This window comes from Phaethon aethereus (genome assembly GCF_964289735.1).
Source record: "Phaethon aethereus genome assembly, chromosome: 19".
Lineage (NCBI taxonomy): Eukaryota > Metazoa > Chordata > Aves > Phaethontiformes > Phaethontidae > Phaethon > Phaethon aethereus.
Genome location: NC_138595.1, coordinates 3,646,603 through 3,670,707, shown reverse-complemented (window position 1 = coordinate 3,670,707; position 24,105 = coordinate 3,646,603). Strand labels below are relative to the sequence as shown.

The following is a 24,105-nucleotide window of genomic DNA, read 5'->3' as shown; positions in this document are numbered from 1 at the left end:
ACTAAAGCTCCTGAGATGGAGTTGACTATGAAGAAGCATTTGCTGGTTCTTTCCCCGAGGTCTATGGGAGAGGGACCCTGAGGTCTAAGTGAGAGAAATAAGAACTGTTACCATGGTACAGTTGCTTAATGAAATGAAGAAAATGTCTAGAAGTTCCTAACGCTAGTAGTTTGTTTAATCCAGAGGTGGTTGACTTCCTACTCATGTTAATGGGAGGTCTTACTTACCACATGATGGAATCGCTACTCAGAAGTTTCACTTCTTTTACACTTCTTTTTCACTTCTTTCACACCTTTACTCCATGACAGGTTAAAATTAAATGACCAGGGAAAGCAAAGCTTGCTGTTGGAATGAACACTCTGTTACACTCTGCTCCCATAGGACTTGCAAAGGATCCAACTCTACACATGGCTTTATCTATGGCTTCTTATGTCTTTCTTTTCTAACAGCAGTTTTAAAATCTGATTATGAGGACGGTAGGTTTAACTGGATTTTCTATGGAAAATTTTCGATTTTTCTGGCACAAAAAGTAATTGTAGTTACTCATATGTCTGAGTTTACAAAGTCCCAAAGACGAGCATCTTTCCGATTATCCTTGTGGATTACAGCATCACCCCTCAACGTGCAACCAACCTCAAGAATTTGAACTCAAACAGATGTGGAAATATATCTGTGCATTTCCCACAACGATCCGTTTTCAGTATTCTTGTCCTAGGGAAGGCTAGTAGAAAGAATTCACCTGTATATTTGATTGACTTGGGATTTGTATGTAGTACCTACTGTATGCTCATCCTTGCCTACAAATATTCTGAATAATGGTTTCAAATCTTACCAGCTTTAAGTCCTCGAATCTCTGACATAGTCTGTTTAGAGAGGTTTTGTAGGTACTGCTCTCTTGTCTTTCCACAGTTCCTTGGTAAAGCCTGTGAAGTCAAGGGCCCTGTTTCATTTCTGTTCATTCTTCTTCATATTGTACTTTCTAAAACTGTGTTTTCATTTTCAACATGGACGTATTTTTCTCTTGTAATTTTCCCATATGATTACCCTATTCCTTTTCCAGAATTTAGTGTCTCGGAAAACCCAGACCTCTTGTGAAGTGAAATTTATTTCCTGCCCAAGCTTAGGATTTGAGCCAGTCCTCTTAATCTGGAATGGCTGTCATATGCCTATCGTATGTAAACACCTTTCTTTTATCAAACTTCAGTGCTTGCTTAGATCTGCCACCTTCCCTTAGCTGCTTTCAGTAATCCTTGAAAACCTTTTTTAACTTTGTCTTTTGACAGTCCAGTTTCTAAGACAGGGCTTTTTTTTTTGCCAGAGTTTCGAGTGATTAGTAAGTTTAAACCTTACGTCTCACTCCCTCTTCTCTCCAGGCATCAAGATGGAAATATCCCCTTTTAGTTTGCCCCTTATTTGCATTAAGCTGGAAGTATTTTTGAGAAAGCTGCAACAGAGATCCAGGGCCACAGTCCTTTCCACACACGTTTAGATGTTGAGAGTCATTGCAGCTGACGGAGCGGGAGGTCGGTGCCGCCATGAACCGCTATCAAAATATTCCTGCTTGCAACTTACTGGAACCTTACTCATGAGATCCGTTACCTTTGATGTCTTGCAGGAGAGGTATGAAACGGTTTCTTTAGTCACTGAGTAATGAACTATTTGCAGTGATAGGCAGTGACTATCAACTGTATCTTGATCTGTATTCTCCTCGTCTTAACTCCAGGTTGCCGTATTGATCATTAAACGTCATTGCTGACCTACTGCTTTCTTAGCATGGATGTATGTTGTAACCTCTCAGCCTGTAGGTAGCTCTCCGACTCCTTTAAAACTGCTCTTCTGCAGTTAATATGTTATTTCAATGAGTTAATAATTCTTCCCAGTCCTCTGAAATTCTCGAATTCATTGCCTAACCACAAATGGTCATTCTCCCATAAGTTGTGTTTGATTCTATTGTGTTGTAATAGAAAGCCAGAAGAAACAAAATATTGTGCAGCTCATTTTTAACATAACTCAGATTTTTACATAAAAAGGAGCACTGTCTTTTGTAGGCAGCTTTTTAAATGTTAAGGAATTTATAATTTTAATAATCTGAGACGGTAGCTTCATAAATCATCTTCAATATTTGGGACAAAAATATTCTCCAGTTCAGGTTATTATTTGGATAATTAAACTTTGTTTCTAGTCAGTAAATATTATAACCATAATATAAATTTTGCTCAAATATTGAAGGATTGTCCACTTCCTCACATGCAAGTTACACATTCGCATCAGGGGAGTCTGCTGGCACTAGAACGAATACCTATCTCTACAGCAACTTTAGTGTTCTCTTGTTGGAGAGGACCCATTCCATCGAGGTGCAACACGCGCACTTTAGATCTCTGTTTATGTCTTTGTATTTTTTAAATGTCCATCCACGATCACGTTTTTCATTAGAGTAACAAATCCTGCGTAATCCCTCCCAAGCCTTCCAGAAATATATTTTGAACTTCTTAAAGCTTGGTCATTAATATCCTGCGTGAGCGGTTGCGTTAACAGTCGCATTGCTGACTTGCCCTGATCCTACATTAAGTCGCTGTCTGCTCTTACTGGTAGAGAATACATGCACTATGAACTTCTGCTTGAATTTAGTCTCATACATTCCTTCCCTTCTTCACTGGCCGCCTTCTTTGTGCTGTATCTACCAATATACCAATATTACCCACACATTTGTAAAGTGCTTGATGTATTTACAGCAGAAAAAAATCGCGATAGAAGAAAGGTTTTTCTGGGTCTCGAATCATTCGAAGTCCGGATCGTATCTTTTGGAGATTGACAACTGTCATCACTGCTTCGAAGTTGGTTTGCGGTAGGAGTCATAGCTTTCTTGATGCTCCTAAAAACCGATGGCAACTTCATGTTAGAAAACAAACTGTTATGTTATGTAATCGTTACAGGCCCATCTGTGCCGTGTTTCAAGAAAATCCCTTCTGTCGAAGTCGTATGGATTGTTTCTGTAAGGACTGTGGGATTCAGTCCCGTGCTGATTATTCAGAGCTCCTTGGTTACCATCAACTGGTTACTTGCTATGGATCCATCAACAATCTCTGTTCTTAGAGATTAAGAGAAAAGAGGCTTCAAAATTTCAATGCGAACAAAACCAATAAATGCGAACAATAAATAATAAAATAATAAAACAATAAACATAAACAATTATGTTTCCTGAAAATAAATCAGTGTTATAGAAGGAAATGAGTAAAAATTGATTTTTTTTTTTTCTTGACCTTGTTAACTAAATCCAGTGAAATGTTCTTCACTTAAATACAGAAGAGCTTGTGCAACTTACTTTACAATGAAGTGAGAAAGAAGAAATAGAGTTTTAAATTATAAATGGAAACAAAATAAAACAGAGGGATGGGACAAAGCCTTGTAGCTAAGACAAGCTTGTCCATTTGCTCTTTCAAGAAGGAGGGTTTTTTTATAGGGAGAAGTGGTCCCTGTTAAGTTATACTCAAAGCTGTACTGTAATGCGCATTTAAAGGAGGAACATTGTGGTAAATCTTACGTAGCAGCAAAACATGTAATTTCTCTTTACTATCCCTTTAGGTTTGGAGGTTTGGGAGGGTTTTTTGCTTTTGCAACATGTAGTAATGAAATGCTGCTATCGATAAAATGTGCCATTTTACTGAAGGCAAATATGAAGCAAACTCCCTCAAGCCGCCAGCTGAGACTTGTGAATCAGTATTTCAGCACTGACCTTTTTATGCCTCTTATTTCCATTCCAGTTCTTGAGATCTGATGATTAACCCAATGAAGTAATGTTTAATCATTTAACCTTCCTTTGCCTGTATTGTAGCAGTCACAGGAAATTATTTCCAAACCGAAAACCCAAATCCTATTTGAAAGGGACACAGTGAGCTAAAGTGTCCTGAAATGTTACAGAGAATGAATCATATTAGCTGAGAGTCGAGTCCAGTCTAGATACTTTAATTTTGGGGGAAAATGTTTTGTCTGTAAGTAGCTGAACTTTTATGTCTTTTATTATTATTTTTTTAAGCAGTAAGTTGTGAGAGTTGTTTTGCTTTTATTTCAAATGCTTAAAACAAAGAGAGAAAAGATTGTTCCCTGCGTAGGCTTTATAACAGAACGATTATATTGTGAAATAGGTAAAAGTTGTGAAACTGATGATTGTATTCTCTGAGAAATGAAACTTTTAAGGTTTTTTATTATTGCAGATGTCGCAAAGATTTGACAAACAAAATTTAAGGAAGCAACCAAACAGAAGTATTTCTGAACTTGTTTTCATGAAAGTAAATGTTGGGGCTGCAAATACATAGTTTTGTTGCAACCCTGATGTATGTATTACCATGCAAATTACTTGTAGCTATAATTACATTAGATCGTAGAAAATAAGAGGGAAAAAGTCCTTAATTTATCTCTTTTGACTTATATAGAAAGTTTGAAAAAGGAAGACAAATTAGAAGTTCTTGACTGAAATTTTTAGAACTGTAGCTGTGCTTTCCATGGAGTACTTTGTAATAGACAATGGATGTAAAAAAACCTTAAAAGAAGAAACAATCTGAGTAACAACTTTAAAAAAACAAAGTTATGAATTAATAAGGTGAGAAAAATTGCCCCAACATTGCTTTGGGGTTGTTTTTTGGTTTTGTTTTGGGTTTTTTTTGAGAGACAGACAAACTTGTTACACTTTTTTTCAACACTCATTGGTTTTATAACAAAAGTTGTATGGTTTTAGCTGGAGGGAAGAAATTAGTTTTAAGGCAGCCTTGAATTTTGTAGCAGTCTAGAAATGTGGGTGAGGGAAGCTCTTTATTTTTAAGAAATGTGATGAAAAATGGTGCACTGTGGTCACACTAAGTTAATACAGCCAATCTATATAGTTATAATAATATATTTTATTAAACCAGCTGTGCTGCAAGCATTAGTTTATAGGTCACTTGCTAGAGAGTTTGTTTCCAATTCTCGCTTGTGAAAATTAATACAACAGTGTATTAGCAACACAGTCTAAGATAATGGATAAATATGTTAAAATTAGAATAGAAACAACTTCCATTGAAATGTATCGTGGACCTATTTGAATTATTGGATTGTAGTGTTTTATTTTAAAGATACTGTACTATAAGATTTATGGAACTGTGAAAAATATCTTTATTGGCTTAGAAAAGTGAAAATATTGTTCTCACCCCATGAGCATTGTGAAATGGTGAACAAAATAGGAACTGAAATGATCACGGTCCCATTCAGCTTTGTTGTGGAGTACAGGGGCAGACATCTGATGAAATTCCTACGTAAGGCACTACTCTTTCAGTTCACCTTTTCAAAGAACAAACTCTGGTGTTGCAAGGACAATGTTACTGTTACGCCCTAGCACGCTTTTTCGTTATACGTTAATTTGTAGAGAAATTCTACAGACCTATTGCTACTTTTGCATTTGGGTAAGGAGTTTGAATACCTGTTGTATAGTAGAATTCGGATACCTGCGTGCCGCGTTTTCTTTCCTTTCTGACAGCTGTGTGATCACACGCTGCAGAAGAGTCTTGCATCCTTTTCGGTTCACGTCGTAAATCCTCAGTGGGGCTGAATGTGGGTATTAGTGCTGACCTGTGTCAGTGCTCATATATTACCTTGTTTTGGTTTTGTTTACTGACTTGGAAATAACGACGAGGGAATTGTAGTTTCAGAAGGAACTGCCCTCGATGTTGCAAGATTTTTTGGACTTAGTTCGCTGGTAAATTATCGTGTTTTGTTTTTTATAACGATTTGTTTCAAAATGCACTCCTTCAACTGAAAAACAGGAAAAGTTTTACTTTACTTGTCGTGTAGACGTGTTCTAGATCTTTCTGCAACACAGGTTGAAGTGTTTGGTATCGGCCTCGCTGGGAGTGGGTTTTAATCACTCATGCCTACTGTACATATCCTAGAAGTTGCATAGAAAAATATCAGGAACAAGTTTTCAACAAAGAGTGAATATTTTACCTATTCCATTTTGCAATGAGACATTCACAATCCCAACGTGTTGCTCCTGGTTAAAAGTCAGCAAATTCACCCCTTACAAACTGTTCTAAAAGGGTTTTTATATTCTCCTGTGGCTAAAAATGTCCCACTGTAAGATGTAGGAAATCTCATTTATTTGGCTTTTTTTTTTTTAAGTTGAAGTATTTGTTTTAATTCGGGTTATTTTTTCAAATATGAAGTGTAATAAATAGAATTCTTCTGATTTCAGTAAGAAGTGGGGTTTTTTTTATCTGAGAATTTAACTATTTCTAAAGTACTGCAATGAAGAAAAGTTACTACTTGAAAAAGGGGTGTAAAAAGATAGTAAATGGCCTTATCACAGCTATTAGTGTCTTTAATCTGGCATAGAAAGTTTTGTCAGTTCTGTAGTTCAGAATTTAAACAATATGCAAGAACATTGTCAGTTAATTGTAATTTACTTATATTGGCAGAGAGTATGAAGGTTTCAACAGATTTGTAACGAAGTTAAAATTGCATAAATTTAATTCTTCTGGATTATTTTGTAGTTATCTTGAAGTATGGAATTTAGAATTTCATTAATTATTGATTAAAGTAACTTCCTTGTGACATTTATCTGATCGTTTTCTACAAAATTCAAATCAGTGAATATTATATTGCTACTGGAAAATCAGCTTTTTATTGCTTATATGTAGTTTTTTAAAACATTATAATTACTTTTAAAAGTTTGCTATTACCAAGGATACTCAGCTTGTTATAACTACTGTTGCCAAACCTGAATAGAAAATATCGACCCTGTTTTTAACTTTTTGGACAGTTTTGCTTCAAGAGAATTTGACTCTCATGTAAATTCACTTCTCCCATTCAAATAAACTGCTTGTGAGAATCTTTATTTTTGCTTTTTAAAATGTTTACTGTTTATCTGGTAAATATTGAGACTCTTGAGTATGTTTGAAAGTTTTGATCACAAAATAAAAGTAGGCAACATGTTCTTAGTGTGTTTTTGTAAAGAATAGCTCAAATGTTATATGGTCTGCCACCTTTTTTGGTGGTCTGTTGTAGAGAGTACCTGGAATTAGCGATTTGGATTAAGATCCTGAGTTTGAGAGTAAAAATCTCAGGATATAATGGGTTTATTAGATTCTGGCTTTGTGTTTTGAGAAAGTAGCTTTTTAACATTGTGAATGGTATTGAAGGAATTAATTCCCTGTGCTTGTTTAAGAAATAAGGTATAAGCAGCGCCGACAATTCAAAGGTACAGGGAAATAAATACCAGAAAACCTGTTTCCATAGGAGTGTGAACTTAGGGCCACTTGCAGGGTTTTGAAAACCAAAACTCAATACATGTGGGTGGTCGGATTTTCACACTGTGAATTTCTCTCTCTTCCCTCTAAGCTCAGAGTCTCAAATTGGCCTTTTTCTTTTAAAAAATTCTCCCAAATGCTAATTAGGAAATCCCAAAGCATGGAGGATTCTGAAATCACATACATTTGGGGGTTTTGCCTCATTAACGCTCCGTTTCCTTCTTTGCAGGATTTTGCATCCCGGGCTAAACTGGCCGTCCAGAACCTGGTGCAGAAGGTTGGGTTCTTCGGCATTTTGGCCTGCGCTTCAGTAAGTTCATTCCAGTAACAGAGGGGTTCGTAGGCACAACTTGCGGATTGAATGTATCGCAATGAAGCTAATGCTGTGAAATGTGACTTGGTTTTATTTGAGTCCATATGGATCCTCGTGCCTCCTTCGGTATTTCTGCGTCCTCTGTGGTACTTGGAGAAATGGGATGGTTGTGGTACTGGCAAGTACAATAGCGTGGAGAAACTCCAGTTCTAGATTAGTACCAAACACAGTGAATTCTGCACAAAAGCACAGCTAACTGCTGTTATCCCTTCCTCGGCTTCACCGCCGGGCTTCTTGAGACTAGTTCTCCTTGGGAGAAAATGAGTTTGTAATAGTTTTATTTCCTTTTTAATCCATCAGAAAAGAATGGTGCAGCAAGGGATCTCTTTTTTCAAAGGGTAAAGCAATTCATCGTATAGTTCAGCACGGTGTGGTGAAATCTGATAAAAACAGGTCTGTTCACTGAAGACTCAAAAGGCTTCTCACAGTAAGGAAGACAAGAGACTGAACTAAGCCGTTCTTAAAATTCGAGAGGTTTCTATGTTTCTGCTTCAGAGCAGGGTTGCTCCCTGCATTTAATGTTGAGGCCATGTCTTCTCTAATGGAGACATATGCCCACTGCTGCGTTAGGGGTATGTGGCAGATCAGATCATGTGCCCGCTGACAGTTACCCTGTTGGGACTTTCCTAGCCCAGATTATTAGCTGGCAAGATACAGCAAGAGCTGTCTTATTACCTAGAACCATAGTAGTATTTCTTTTGGTGTTTATGTCCTATAGCTTACAGTACTTGACATCTTCAGGTCCAGAGATAGACACAAATTGAAGAGTGGAAAACTACCTGTATAAATCCTGATTAGGATATCCATCCACAGTAGTTTTCCGAAGTCTGCTCTGGAGCTACCTTTGGGGCACTAGGAACCAGAGGGAGCAGAATGAGGAAGCCAGTTTCAGAGTCGTGGCTATATGAACTACAAACCACTTGTAGGGGTTTTTTTCCTCTCCAAGCAAGAGGTGATATGAGCATCTCCACTGATGCTATTTTAGTGTTTTAAGGAGGATAATACTGTTCTTTTGGAGTAGAAAAATATTGAACCAGTTGAAGCCTAAATCTCTCTCTGGAAGCTTAATGAAAACTGGTGGGAATGGGGTGCCTTGTTCTTCCATCCCTCACACAAAATGTGGGATGTGATGCACAGAAATGTGATTACAGTGAAGAAGTGTAGGTCCCCTGTGATCCCATTCTTCTGGAATAACCAGAGCCATTAGCCAGCTGCTTGGCTAATGAGGTATTAATTCCACACTTATCTAGCATCTCTTTTAGTTTCCTAAATCGTAGAGATGACAATGCTAGCTATTTGCTCAAATGTACGTAACCTGTGTTAGCTGGAAGGAATTAATCTGATTAAAGGTGCTGGCATACAACTTCTGTTTACTAATCTTTTGAACTATATTAATGTTTAGAGTGGAGATGCAGGTTACAAGCTGTTCTTTAAATCTTTCCATCCAGTAAACTCCCAGACTGCTCCTTCACTGCCTCTGACTCATTGCTCTCTAGTCACCATCTCGTGAGACATCACTGCACAGGCTGTTCTCTCTGTCTTGTGTCATCAGAACAACGGCTTGTAGATGGCAGGGATGAGGTACTGCAGTGGCTAGACAAGGTGAAACATGGATAAATGGAGACATGAGGAAGGAGTTGGTAAACATGAGAGGTGCATGTGTAAACTCTTCATAGTTCCTGCTGAGTAATACTTAAACATTTGCTTAACTTCTTACCTACTTGTTGCGCTGTTCTTCAATGTGCTCTGAGCTCCAGCTTCCTTTTGCTTATATAGGCTGCCCTGTGTTGGGGAGTGATGAGGAATTGTGAATCCACCACTGTACACTTGAGGATTTGTAAATGTGTTTACAGAATAACTGCGGAGTAGCTGTAAAAAGGGTGAGGTTAAGTGTGGTAGAGGCATTGAAAAAGCGTAGACGTTCGAAGCTGTACATTTTTGCTGCATCTCTAGGTGAGCAAGGCAGCCCCCCACGCGTGCTCCTTGCATTTGTGCGTTCCCCCACGAGCTTCAGGGCATTGTTTTAGGGTTTCTCTTGCTTGTTACTGCTTCTCCATATGCTAGAAGGGGTCTCCTTTACTTGCTCCCCTTATAATTGTCATCTTACTTTTGGATTTTAAACTGTATTTTAGTTGGAAATATTTTTTTTGATGAGAGAACTTGCTTGTGAAGTGGTAATGACTGTATTAGCTGCAGGTTGTTGTCTGTCAAGCAGTGGCTTCTAAATGCGACATAAAACCACAATCAAATTGAATTTAAAACTTTGCAAGTTTATCCAGTGAAGTCAACTGAATGTAATGTTGTTTAGTGGCAATAAGAAAGCCATATTACTGTCTGGAGCTTAATTCCTACATAAAGGCAGCTCTGGGGAAGGAACAAAGCAAGAATTAGCCCTGGAAGATCCTTGCTGTGACTTGTGAGAATTTGCCCTCCTGTCTTTGTGGGCTTTTTTGGCAACTCTCAGTACTGCATGTGTGTGGGTTTTTTTCAAAAACAAAGAGAAAACCTTGCTGGCCTGCTAATTTACCCTCATGTGGACTTGTTGAGTAACTTTTTACTGTTACATGTTTACTGTATTGATGATATCCATAGTTACCCATACCTAAAGCGTGTTGCTCCCTCTATGGTGACAGTAATGCAGTAATTAAAATGTGCTGTGGACTTAAGAAAAACTCAAACCAACCAGCAAAGAACATACTTGAGACCTCGAGCAGACTTGGCTCAGAAGAGCAAAATTATCTGGCTGTGGTATAAGTAAATAATTTACTAGCCTCCTATGCCTAAGACAGCTGTCACAGGTAAAGAATCATTTTAGTTGAAGTGGAGCATGTTTAGAGACCGTTTCGGGGCATGATTAGAGACCGTTTCAGATTTCTTCCTATGCAGGTGGTGGTGTGGGTGCTCATAAATTTGAATTGCTAGTCTATAACAGCTAAGTATAACCTTCATAAGCTTTCTCACAGATTTCAGATTTCCATTCAGTCAGTTGCAAACTTACTATCTTTTATGGTCTTTAGCAATCTACAGTATTTACTTGTTTGTGTAGCAAAACAACACAAATACTACAGGATATTAGCCCAGTAATACCCTGCTACGGTGAATTACACATACCCCACACGTTCACTCAGACAGTCTGCCCTTGTACTGCCTGCTAAGTGCGAAAGGTTGGAATTTGGATACTTTCTTGGTTTAATTTAAAAAATATTTTACAGATAGTATCACAAGACCAAACATCAAGCCAACAGTTTAACAATAAAAAAAGAAATCTTTTAATTTTAAATGAAATGCATGTGCTTAATAAAATCTAATCAGTGCTTTTAAACTGGATACATATGACTGTAAATGCCAGTTTTCAATGTACTTTCTCAGATGGAAGTCGCTGGGGATCATTTTGAACACTGGGTTCCATGAGCGATGTGCTTGTCAGTGAGAAAATTTGATAAATCACTCAAAATGGCTTTACTGTGGTTTCTGTGCATTTCACATGGAAAACTTTTTGTTAGCTTTTTTAAAATCCAGGGGTAAGGAGGGACCAGGAGAATGGAATTGTCTGGGACATTGTCTAGCTGAATCCCAGAGACTTATGTGGTGCGACAATAACATTTTTGTAAGTATTAAGACACGAGAGTTTTGGATCAGGTTGAATAAGGGGAAAATGTTCGTTTTTCAAAGTTTCAAAGTCTGTCGTGTTCCTGTTCAACTAAGTGCGTGCTGCAATTCATGAACTTCTTTCCCTTGCACTTCATAGATTCCAAACCCTCTGTTTGACCTGGCCGGGATAACATGTGGACACTTTCTGGTTCCCTTCTGGACCTTCTTTGGTGCAACCCTGATTGGGAAAGCAGTAATTAAAATGCATATCCAGGCAAGTAGATGCTACACCTCCCTTAGGGCTCTGGGGTGAAGACTTTTTTTTTTTTTTTTTTTCCCCGGCTGTTACACTGTGTTACGTGGTAATGAATTCTGGAGTCTCTCTTCCTGACCTGAAGTAATGGAAATTAATTTGGTGCAAAGGATTTACATTAAAGGATCTGCTAGGCTTCTTATGCTCAAAACTTGGGCAACTGAATAATTTATAGCTACAAACTAATGAGCTTGCTGCCTACACCACTCAGGAAATTGGTGGTTAGCCAAGTTATTTACCTACGGTTTTTACCAGACTGAAAAGACTTCGTACTCATAATGAACTTGCCTTTTTGGTAACAAACGCTCATTTCAAAGAGCACTGCACCCAGCCTTTACTGGTTAAGCTGCACTTTCAAATGCTCCCTTTTATCTCAGCTGAGTGTGTAGAGAAAACCCCTCTCCTTTCAGGCCCTGCAGAAAGCAGCCGGAGGGTATGTTTCTGGGCATATTGTCCGTAGCTTGCAAGCATGGTTAGGAATTTTGGGTGTCCTCAGCCTGTATTATTTTGAAAGGGCCTGATTTCAGAGTGTGTCCAGTTTTTCTTGCTAACTCAGAGCCTTACCAAGTGTTGTGAATTTGGCAATCAGAGTCTCCAGTTGCCTTCAAAAATTTTGAGTCTCGCTTTTAAGATGCGTCACCATTTTGTCCAATGAAAGACGAAGTACTGGTTCCCTGGCGATTCTGTACTGGTGGCCGTGTGGTTAGTGCTATATCATGAACTACATCGCTCTATTTGTAATGATCGGAACCGGTGTTTTCAGCTGGGGCTTGTTTTTTTTTTTTAAGCATCTCCATAGGACTGCTGCAGTGCCTGTAGCTGTGTTGCTTCGAAATCTTTGCTGTCACTACATTACAGTAGCAGAAGCTATTAGTAGTATAAAATTACTCATCTTGCACCCTCATCAAGCTGCTTAAAAATCTTTCTTTTGCCCTGAACAGAAGATTTAAATTTTCAACCCTTTTTTTCTTCCCATCTTTTTGTAAATAGTTATTTTACTTTGCCCAGACCTTAAATGGAAAATAATAAATAGATCTGAAAATTCTTTAATTTACTGTGATAGAACAACTTTTTCTCCACACTTATTTTTGTATTATCTGAATTTTTCTGCTTTTAAATCTCTGTACTGTTAGGATTTGTTCTGGCAGCATAGAAAAGTGAAATAGTATTTGCATAATATTCATTTTATTGTTTGTCTTGCTTAGCTAGCAGAATGTTTGCTGTGTAATTTATAGTGCTCGACACTCAGATCAAATCTAAGTGAAAAAATATTTCTCAGTGTCTTGTACAGTTGGTAAATCATCTTATTTTGTAATACGTTTAGCTATTAGAATTCCTTTTTCTGCGATGCTTGATTTCAAGCATAACTCTTGTGCAATAGCCTTGATTTTCGTAGTGATCTTGCTGCAACTTGGAATTTAGGAAATGTAAGAGTCATGGAAAAGGCTTTTAATGAAATCTTTCTCTAGGCAGGAAGCGAGTAACTCTGGTGCAGTGACCATCCTGGAGCCACTTTTAACTGGCCTCTTCCTGCGGACCACAAAATCATTTTATGTACTTCTAGTCACATCCCTTATTTCCAGACTAGTCAATGCAGTTCTCATTAGATCATGTTTAAATTGATTTAAGGACACTGTGGGAACTGTTTGTGTGTGTATACGCATCTACACACTGTCTTGCTCACTCTTTACAAATGAACAAGCTGTCAAATATGACAAGGGGAATTAGAAAAGGCTATTTTAACAAAATTTTAACTTGTGTTAGAAGAGAAGGGAGCGGTAAAATTATGGACATTTGGATTTTCTGCGAAATAACTATGTGTTACAGAAGTTTCTTTTACTGAAATGGCTGTGTTCCAAATAGCCTGTTGCATTAGAGACCGTGACAATCTTAAGTTTTTTGAACAGACAGGTACCCAATGGCTTTTACTTTGTTCTTCACTAAGTATTTTTTGTTATGTTTCTGTCTGAAGTACATAAACTAGGGGACTAAAAGTTACATTATTTTTCGCTTCTGTGATCTTCAAGTATATGTGTTTGTGGAAGGGGATGTGAATTTTTCTGCACGGTGATGACTGTTTTTCCATTAAAACATTTTTGACGGAGTAAAGTGACCTTGAGCTTCTGGGAATTTAAGTTTGGGGAGGATGCGAATGGTTAGTAACACAGGCTACAAAAACATGGCAAGAAATGAAATCTATGAAGAAAGAGAATAATAAAGTAAACAGCTCTTCTCTCTCCTGCCTCTTTTTGAGGAGAGTATCGCAAAATAACGATCTTGAAAGAAAAGAGAAGGGAAAACTATGTGTGAGTGCTGGAGAAGCTGTCTGGTTGGAAAGGAACATAAATGGTCGTACCCCATTGTCTCTGCTTCCCTTTTGATCAAATGTTTCTCTAACTGATGTTTTCCTTCCTACAGAAACTTTTCGTTATTATAACATTCAGCAAACATATAGTGGAGCAGATGGTGTCCCTAATCGGGTGAGTAATTCTTTAACACAGTAATACCTTCACTCATTAAGTGGAAAAATCCTGGAGGAGTCAAATTAGATGTGCTGAAAATTGTGCTTTGCTTCGAAGTGCAGGCTTTGGCCAACACATGATTTAGGTCTTATTTGCAACTTCAGTTCTCACTTCAAGGGCTTCAAGTACCTCAAGAAACGTGACAGCACTAAAGGTCAGATGGCCTGAGCATATAGTACCGATGGTTAACTGTCACCCAGAAATGTGACACAGCTCGTTATAATTATAGATTGCTACACCTTTAGCTGCAAATAGACTAGTTTTTTATGGACTTTCTTCAATGTTGTTGTGTGATCCTATGAGAAAAAATGAAAGAACTGTTGTGATTTATGCAGTTTCCCAAGATGACAACAAGCATCTTCCATAATTTGCACTACCTTATATGTTTAAAATATTAAATGTCTCATAAAATGCCAGTGAGAAATTTGGTGTGTAGAGTTATATCTCCATTCTATTAAACTTGTTTTTTTCATAGGAGAAATGACCGTTTTCATGGGTAAACTGTTCCCATTTTGAGAAAGTTTGGGGTTTTTTTTTAGACTGAGTACTTTAGTAATTGATTACTATTTTACTTTTTAAGTGAAAATCTCAGTTTAAAACAAGAAAACTAAGCAAAAACCCAGCTAATAATAGTTGGGGGGCAGCGAAAGACAGTTAAAGCAACATACTCAGATGTTGCCTCGGTGGGTTTGAATGAAGATTGGCCACTGATGATGAAGTGTTAGATTTTTGCTTCATAACTACCTGTTCAGTCATGAAATTTTGTGTAATTTTAAAATCCATTGTTGATGTTAACGTTTCCTGCCTTGTAATCCAGCACGTAAGATCGCAGCCATGCCTCTCTAACCATACAGAAGTTTCATAAACTGCTTGGATGCAAACAAAGTGTGCAACTTAATTTAAATGTAGGCAACTAGATCAAATCATACGGATTTCATCAAAATTCATGCTTAATTGTTCAACGGAACAGTTGTGTTCTTGCGGGGGGAAAGCAGGTTTCAGTACTCTGAGCAGATTAATGTCAGGGGTACAGGTTTAAAGTTTTAAATGCGAGTCTCTTAACGTTTAAATAGAAAGCCTTATTGTTGTGGGTTTGGGGTTTTTTGGTGTTTGTTTGTTTTGTTGTTAGGGTTTTTTTTAAGCTAAATACCTGATAAGGATCCATAAAATAAGTTCTAAGGTGTTTCTACTTTTCGAAGGTCTTTCACTTGTTATATGGGGCAAACTGAGTGACACTTCGCTATCCAAACTGTAGTAACTATTTTCACATAAAATCCAAAAAGCCACACTCCTCATGAACAGTTTCAGGGGAGGAACGTCTGGAAATAATTAATTTTAAAATATGTACATTTGAAGCAGTAATGCTATACAAAGAAAAAGGAGTGTCAGAAGAAACATTCTAGGGCATTTCGCTAATGAAACAAATCCTGACTTTATTACTCGCTGATCTTCTGATTGGATGTCTGGTTTGTAACAAATGTCACAATTATTTTTTTGCTTTGAATTTTAAAAAAAAGAGAGAGAAAGGTGGCTACTTTTAAACCATCATTAGTTTAGCTTTTCTTAGTATCAACCACAATCAACAGACAATTTACTGCTAACTTTTGATCAGCACTGCTACTAGGTCAGCTGTATTTCCAAAGGTTCGCTCTCCTGCAAATCTTTGAGCCAAAACTCTTAGTTTTTTCCTACTTCGTCTGTCTTGGAGATAATTTTGCATCAAATTACTTCGAATGCATTCACAAGACCTCTGCTGGATTCAGATTTTATTAGATGGTTGATGTCAGTGTTAAAAAATGTTCTCGGGAGACAGTAAGATTTTTGGAATGTCCCGGTATCCTTGACTTTTCTCAAGCTGTCTGCTAGCATTACCTCATCAATTTCTTTTAGACTGGAGTATAAAACATGTTAAACAATATCTTGCATTAAATCCCTTATTATTAAATGAAAATATAGGTCTATTTAATGGTCAGTAACTATTTTAATAAAATTCTATCTGACACAATGACTTAAGACTTTTTTGTCTGGGTTATTGCTCTTACACAATAGGAAATGTCTAAGCACAATACTTTAAAATAATGAACATATTAATGTACAGGATAACTAAAATCTAGACAGAAGATTAACCTAAGAGATAAAGTCTGAGAATATTTGATTTTATGAGCCAGAGAGAATTTCATGATAACTACACGAGTTCTAGTCAAAAAGCAAAAGTGATTCACCTGCAGACCTTGCCCGTAGCTCAGTAGTTGTTTACTTCTGTTCCTGGATGCTGCTGGCATCGCACACTGAGCCTGCTGTTTTAATATAATTTAGGATAATTTGATTTTACAATTTCGTCTAGGTCACCATTACAAAAGGATCATAAAGTTCTCCTTATATTAATTGAATAAAGAAAGAAAAGGAAAATGTGGCAGGAGATTAAGCAGCTGTTTACAAAAAATTTTGAAAACACCGGTGGTAGCTAGTGTATGAAGAAAGGTGTGGAGGATGGGTGCTGGCAGCAGCTGTGCTGCAGCAAGCCATGTCAGAAGAAACAAGGAGACATGGATGGATTTGAGAAGCTGGAGTTAGCAAGAGTCTTGAAATCAAAGCTGGAGAGGATTACAAAGATACTGGTAGCTCACATAATTATCAACCTGTTCTACCAGTTAATAGTTTAAAGTTGTATTATTGCTGTCTAAAATGCTAGAAGAGGATAATGTTTTCTCTCAGGTTGTATTACGTTCATAAACTTTTGTGAGGAAAGATGGTGTGCAAGGGTTTTGTCCTGTCGCTTAAAGAACAGTTTAACTTACTGATCGTACTTTAATGCTGGTTTTAGGCCAAACCAAGCCCATTTAAGATGTTTAATTATCATGCGTGTTGTGGCTTTTCTTTTGGCTCTTAAATCTTTCCGTTTAATTTCTTTTACCTACAGCTGCAGGATTGTTTATGAAGTCACACTAAGCGTATTGCTTTTAGGCACGATCATATTTTCTTTGAAGTGGCCGTTTCAAACGTGGATTAAGAATTCCCAGAAAACAACTAAAGAAATAGTTCTCAAAGCACACCCGATCCACAAAATGCCATCAAAATGTTCAGGAAAAAAAACTAATTTTTTTTAATTCAGCATGCTCTGTTCACGTTCTGTGAAAATGAGCTAATAACTTTAGAACTTCAATAGATGTAAAAAATTTATAAACGTGGCATCTGAACTTCAGTGGCAAGTAGTAGGGCTGCCGTACCCCTTTTGGACAAATCCCACCCTTGGGCAGAGAGATTCCCTCTGACTATTGTAAAGTTAATGATAAACTCACAGAGGCGGTGAGGCTTACTCAAAGGGGAGGCATGAACGCTGAGAAGTGCTCCCGTGATACACCAGGTACGCCGTCTTAGCAAAATGAGCGAACTACTGCCTGCAGCAAGTGATGCCTTGCTAATTTTAAGAGAAGTAGAAAATAATCTATTCAATTAATGAACTGAGTCAATAAACTAATTTGAAGTTTAAATAGAGCCAAATGCATGGGAAAAAAATTGCACAGTTCTGCAGATTTTTAAAAGTTAATTTGTTAGTGCCATGTTCTGCGGGTGAGACGTGTTAACAGTGTGAAGTGTAATTCAACAAAGTCAGAGCTGAAAATCTACCCCAAAATATCAGCGCTTCTGAAGGGCTTCTTAACCTGGTGGTTTCTGTGGAACAAATTTTTATGCTTTCCAGCTATGTAGGCCAGTTTGAATGATTGCACGACTTAAAGGAAAAACAGTTTTTTGGTAACAGGTACTTGAACCGTTGCCTTGACAAACCAGTTCGCTGCTATTTATTGTGCCATAATTCTTTGCTTCACACTTTAATCTCAGGTGATTCTTGCAAGGAGTGTGATGTTCCTTTCACGAAAAAAGTACAAATGAAGTCATGGTGACTGAGGTAACTGGAAACTGTGCTTAAAGATGGTATATTTTTTTAAAAAATAATTTACAATATAGGCTTATGTTATTTCTTTAGAATGTAAGTCAACAAGCTGCAGCGATAGAAAGGGCTGCACCAGAAATCAGTTGTCCTTGGGTGGGAAGAGCTTTTTTTTTTTTTTTTTTTTTTTTGATTCACATTGTACCATGTGATTGCCTGGGGGTTTTTTGAGCCTTCAGCAGGGTATGACTGCACAGCGCGGCCTCTGCCAGCTCATCTCCACTGCTTCATCTTGCTCTGCTCTGGGCAGACCAGCACCAAGGGAGCCAGACTCAACCTGCCAACCACACCTTCTGACTTTGTGGACTTTTGTTTTGCGTGTATGCGAGAAAGTCCATGTCCTGTTGAACTGGCGTCTTCATTAAAGAGTATTTTGAGAAATAGGTTCAAATCAATATTGAAAATAAAACCTGGGTAGGAGAATTCAACCGAAAATAACCTGAGCTGGCTGAGAACATGGATAACTGAGCAGTGACTTCAAAACCTCCCAAGAGAAATACTTCTGGAAGGTTGCACCAATACACCTGACATTTCTTGGTACAATAAATCGATGGCTGTCCTCCCACAAGTATATCGGAAACCTGTGGGACTGCTCCCTCGTAATACGCCCTGTACACAATAGATCAGCTCTGCACAGAAAAGGCTTTAACGTCTTCAAAGGGACACAGATGTGGATGAAATTTGAGTAGCTTTAGTGTTGAAAACCTTCCAGTGGATCACAACAGAATTATAAAAGTTTATTTGCAAAAGGCTTGTAGGATTTAACTCCGAACAAGGAAGCTTTTTTAATTAATCATGTACAGAAATAGTGCTGTATCTTTAAAATACAAGTAGAAGTTCCCTTACAAAGAGCAATACTGAGCAGAGTTAAGAACCAGCAGTACAGAGATGTTGCAATTCCTGTTTTTGAAAGCATTGATTTTAACATAACAGAATGTCCCAAGAAAAAAATGTTTTGCAGACAGCTTGGTTAACATGGGCATTGGAGCACAGCTCCAGGTATAAATGACGTCAAACGTGTAACAGTTTTAGCTTAGTAATCTTCAAATAAGATATTTTCTTTCTTCATCTCATAAAGCAAGCGAATCTGCCAAGTAGCCTTTTAACCCCCAAAATGTTTCTGTTGATCCCGACCATAAACCAGATTTATTTTCTGCAATTTTAGAACACGGAACGCAGATAATGTCTAAGTTCCACCGCGTGTTCTGAGGCCAAAGTGGCGGTGATAGAAGGTGAAGGCTGTAGTTACTCCCTCGGCGATTTGGGAGCCCAGGTCTGGCTGCGAAGGCTCCCTCTGAGCCAGGGTCCAGGTTTGCTGCAGCATCGTCCATCAGGGCTGAGTCAGGCGGGGAGCCTGCGCTGCGCTGAGTCACCGCCGGGGTCCTGGTACTGGCGCAGCCTCAGGGAAACGGATGGTTTAAATACTGTGAGAATCTTTATCAGCACAGGAAATGACAGCTCATTAAAATACTAACCGTTAAGCCTGTTTAGATCACTGTCTGGAAAAAAATTAACTATTGAAAGTTCAGATAACTTGCAGGAAGAAAGGTGCTCTGTTTAGACGGTGAAGACGGTACGCAATTAATCGGCTTTGCTAATCGTCCAGCGGCATAAATCTGTTTTTCAAGAGTTTATAAAGTGCCTAGCTTTCAAAGAAGTGGATACCACACTGGAGCAGAACTTCCAGTTTCTTTTGAGGGAGGGGTGGCTAAAATAACCAAATATGGTGCCTCTTACTAAGTGCCTTACTGCTTTTGAGCTGCAGGATGGATTTTTCTTGTGTTCTTGCAGGGGAATTGAGAAATGCGAGTCTAATACAGAGAAACTCTGTGTGGGAGGGATGGGTGCTGGGTGTGAGGATTTAATGATGTTTTGCATAATTGTTCGGAAGGTGAAAGCCTTTGCTTTGGCCCTCTGGCCTAGCTATCAATAGCCAGTCTGATTTAAATAAATTACTTTAAAAAGAGTTGGAGGTATTGGGAGGGAAGACTCCATCCCAGCACGCTCCCTCCTTCCTTCGTCACATTCTTCAGTGCCACTTAACTCCCTTTTTTGTAGCAGGAGCTAATCTCTGGCCTTGGGCCACGCTGGCTGCAGGAGGGCAGGCTGAGACACCGAATGTGTGCAGGGTTTGTGCCGACAAAAGGCACCCGGATATTTTCCTCTTAGGCTGGATTTCTGGTGTTTCAAAATTTCTTTCACTGTTGTCTTCGTTTTGAATTGTAGTGCTGGCATTTCCTAAAAGGATGTTTTTCTATAGCTGGGCTAGCCCAACTAGCTGAATCTGAGCAAAATGTATACGACGCTGTCTGTCCCCAGTCCGAGAGGGTCGGGGCAAGGACAAAGTGTGCGTGCCAGAGAGTCTGACCAAATCAGTCCCCCTGTTAGCAGTTAAACGGTTTTTCCAAATTAACAGCTGTGGATATTGGAGAGATCATCCATAAAACGGGGTTGTGACTCAATATTGCATCACCTTTCCAAGCAGGGCTTCGGTGCGTTTCGGCCTGGGAGCCTGGCGGCGTGTTTGTATTCGATGGCTGTGGTTCTCCTTTCCCTTCAGCTGATTATTTCCAGGATAAAATGGACTTCCATGCTTTAAACTTGCAGGGCTTAACGTGTCTCGAGCATCACAGCTGAGGTGGCTGATGCCAGTTGTTCATATGAGCCGCTGAATAGGGTGTAACAGTCAGAACGGAATGCCACTGAAGTCCTTATTTACATTTTGAATTTCCATCGGAATAAATGGAGTTTAAGAACTGCTTAATCAGCTGCTTAATCCTCACTTGCTATTAGAAGCCTCTTACAAATGAGAAAGTTCCATTAGCAGTAAAACCCCACTGTATTAATGTTCCTAAAATGTGGGTCTAAAATGGCAGCTTCGGTGTTTCTTGAAAATACTGGCTAATTCTGACATTTCTCTCTGGAAAAGTAGGTGAATCTGCACATGTGCGGAGGTTTTTGTAAGATGGGAACTTTATATCCTGAATCGTGGACTGACAGATTGTTTTGGTTTTTTTTTGGTGAAATGTTAGCGCAATGATACTAAAATGCAGCATTTGATAGAGAGCTGTACTTCAGCATTTAGCACAGCTTGTAATTATCTGAGTGTTCACAAACTCTAAAAGCAGTAACTCAAGAGTAACCTATACTCCTAACGATCTCGTAAGATGAAAAATACACCTTTCAAAAGTGCAAATATAATGATTAAATTGTTTTCAAGAAGTATTTTTAATACTAGTAAACATGCATTTGGCTGAAGTACTGAATAACTCTCTACTTTTTGCTAAGCTGCCATACAGAAAATACTTCTTTTTTTTCTCTCCTCTTGGTGTGGTGCTTCATCCACATCCATTTGAGAAAACTCCTACCTGTAGTTCCAAAGATTCTGTTAAAAATACAGGTTTCCCAAAATATGCATTTGAGGTTGAAATATTGAGAGTAGTTCTTTGAAAAACAAGTTAATAATTTGTACAGCGTATTTTAATAACCGGGGTTTTGCTGTAACTGGAATAGAAGTTTTAAGACTCAGACTGTCAGAATCTGTACATAGTTGGTGTAATTTTTCAACTAATCCTGGAATAACTTTGTTGAACCTCTGTTGTGTGGTGCTTCAAACGGATATGAAGGGTTTTTTTATTTGTGGAAAAAAAGATATCTAATTTTTCATTTGGATAGAAATCGTGGATCTTAATTTAAAAAAAAAAAATCAAATATGTCTCTGTTTAATTACAAATACCAGGTAATACTTCTGAAACAGGCTTCAACAGTGTTTTGTTCAGTGAAGCAAAATTCTTAATGGGTGTTTATGTTGTTGTATTAAAACACAAATAATGTTTTCTACTGAAACGTTATGATTTTAATGAATTTAGGCTATACCAAAGGCTGGTGCAATTTTTTTGGAAGTCTGTTGTCACTTTCAATTCCTTGTGAAACATTCCATTTTAGCAGATAGTCAGAATGAATTGAAACAAAAATGGGTGTTTTAATGTTAACTGTTTTCTAAAGTTTCTTTAAAAATTTCTTCAGAGTAGTTTTTTCTCAAAAAAAAATCCAAAGCTTTTTTTTTCCTGAATCTTATGGTAAAACTGTAGCTAGTCTTTGTTTTTCAAGTGAATTTTGTTGAAAAGGCAGAATACACAAGAACAGCACCTTTATTGCTTGTGCAGCCTTGTTTCTGATTAACTATAAAACTCATTAATAACAACGATAGCAACTAGTGAAATACATTTCATTGCTTATTTTGACAGACAGCTTCTAGTGAATAACTTTTTTTTTCTTTTTGTCTTTTTTTTTTAAATGAAGTCCTGAAGCAGCTCACCAAGACCAACCTTTTAAGCCTTAAGAAGGGACAGCAGGTTCTGTGTTTGGGGGTTTTTTGGTGTGTTTTGTTTTGGCAGAGAGAGACTACAAAGTGTGGATGGGCTAAGTTCTGTTGTGCACGAAGGTTCTTTTATTTTCTTGTCCGATCATATTCTTTATTTGAAAGACAATAGGCTTGATTCTCAAAGGAAAATGCCAGGAGTTGGTTTTAGATTATTCTACAGAAAGGGTTATCTTCCAGCTTCTTCCCTCGTCAAGTCGGATGCATAAATATGCTTGCGGTTTGCATCTAGAGTCCTGAAACTGCAGCAGTCTCTTGAAGGGGTATCTTAAAGTCACTGCTAAGTGGCGCAGAATTATGATGCAAATCTGTTACTTTTGCGTGTGTGCCTGCTGCTGGCGTGAGTGTAATCCTTGAAAATTTATACTGAAGTTTTCCCCCTCCTCCTTTGGTAAGAACAGAGTTAGTGAGTTGAACTTCACTAAGTTTGGGGGGGTACCACTCATTTGTTTGTAATTAAATAAAATGAAAACTGATTTTTAAAGACTTTTAGATCTAACATGATGTCTACGCTTTAGATATTGGGTGACATACATGTTAGCTGGTTGATGAAATGATTGAATTTTGTCAGAAGAGTACAAGTAACTGATACCATCCCACTGAAATGGGATTTCAAGAATTTTATTCCTAGTACTGTGGACTCATGATTTTCTACATGTTACTCTGCTTCATTTTACTCCTCATTTAAATTTATGCACCCTTTTTTCAGTATTAAAGTCTCTCTGCAAATGTGCAAAATATTGCAGAGTTTTAGAAACCAAGGTCCTTGCATTCAGGATCTTACAATGCTTCAAAATAACTTTAATAAAATGAATATTGTGCACTTAATTCTTAGTCATGCTCACAAAAAAAAAAGCTGAGTACTTTAGTGAAAAAAAATTTTGAAATACAGTGTTGATGCACCAGGGTCTCTTCAAGCCGTCTGAACTTGGTTTTCATGTCTTTGTTCTGTTGTTTAATGCTAATTGGGCACTGATTTAGTTCAGTTTTCAGAAAAAAAATGGAGGCATTTGAACAACCATTCTGTTAATCATTCACTTCTCATCATTTAAATATTCCTCATTTCATAATCATGCAGAAGTTTAAAAGTAAACTATTACCTTTCAGTAGCTTTTCCGGGCTTCCAAGTGTCATTTGAAAAAGAAAAGAAACCTCAAAATGTAACTAATTTTTAAAACTGTGACTCGTACTGATCGTCGAGGCATTAGGAGAACTTTTACCACGAATAAGTCAGCTTTGTAAGGGACGCTTCTGAAAAACTGGAAATCGTTTGTAAAAGTTGACATACTCTTGTGTAAAATGTGTCATAGACGTGCTTAGTCTCTGCTTTTTTTTTTTCTGAAATTTTACCCATCCAGGCACAGAATTTACTCACCCATTTGTTTCATTGTGATGGTGAATCATGAGGGAAGCAATCTTTTTCTTGTAAATATGTTTTTAAAAAAAATTATTTGCCCCCAGCTATTGGAGGAAATAGGGCTAGTGGAAGAGAGTGAGCTACTTTGTTACTTTGGTCTGTGCATTTTCATAAATTCTGAAGGGTTTTTTTATGTTCTGTTATTTTTTTAATTGGGCTTTATCCTGAAAAACAGAATATTGTGTCAAATCGGGAGGAAAATCATTTTAGAGCTCTAGCCCCCCTGTAGCAATTGCAGTCCTTCAGGGAGGAGATGAGCAGTTTGTGAAACTGGCCATGTGTATC

The 24,105-nt window shown here is 37.8% G+C and overlaps 1 protein-coding gene across 3 annotated transcripts in view; it reads left to right on the top strand.

Moving 5' to 3' along the window:
* VMP1 (vacuole membrane protein 1) overlaps positions 1–24,105 on the top strand; it is a gene marked incomplete at its 5' end in the record, with an annotated part of 59,319 nt that overhangs the window by 32,345 nt on the left and 2,869 nt on the right. For all 3 annotated transcript variants that reach the window (XM_082008674.1, XM_082008675.1, XM_082008673.1), the window contains 3 exons: positions 7,504–7,584; positions 11,396–11,512; positions 13,970–14,031. In XM_082008674.1, the coding sequence (XP_081864800.1) occupies positions 7,504–7,584; positions 11,396–11,512; positions 13,970–14,031 (260 nt within the window). The remainder of the gene's footprint in view (positions 1–7,503; positions 7,585–11,395; positions 11,513–13,969; positions 14,032–24,105) is intronic.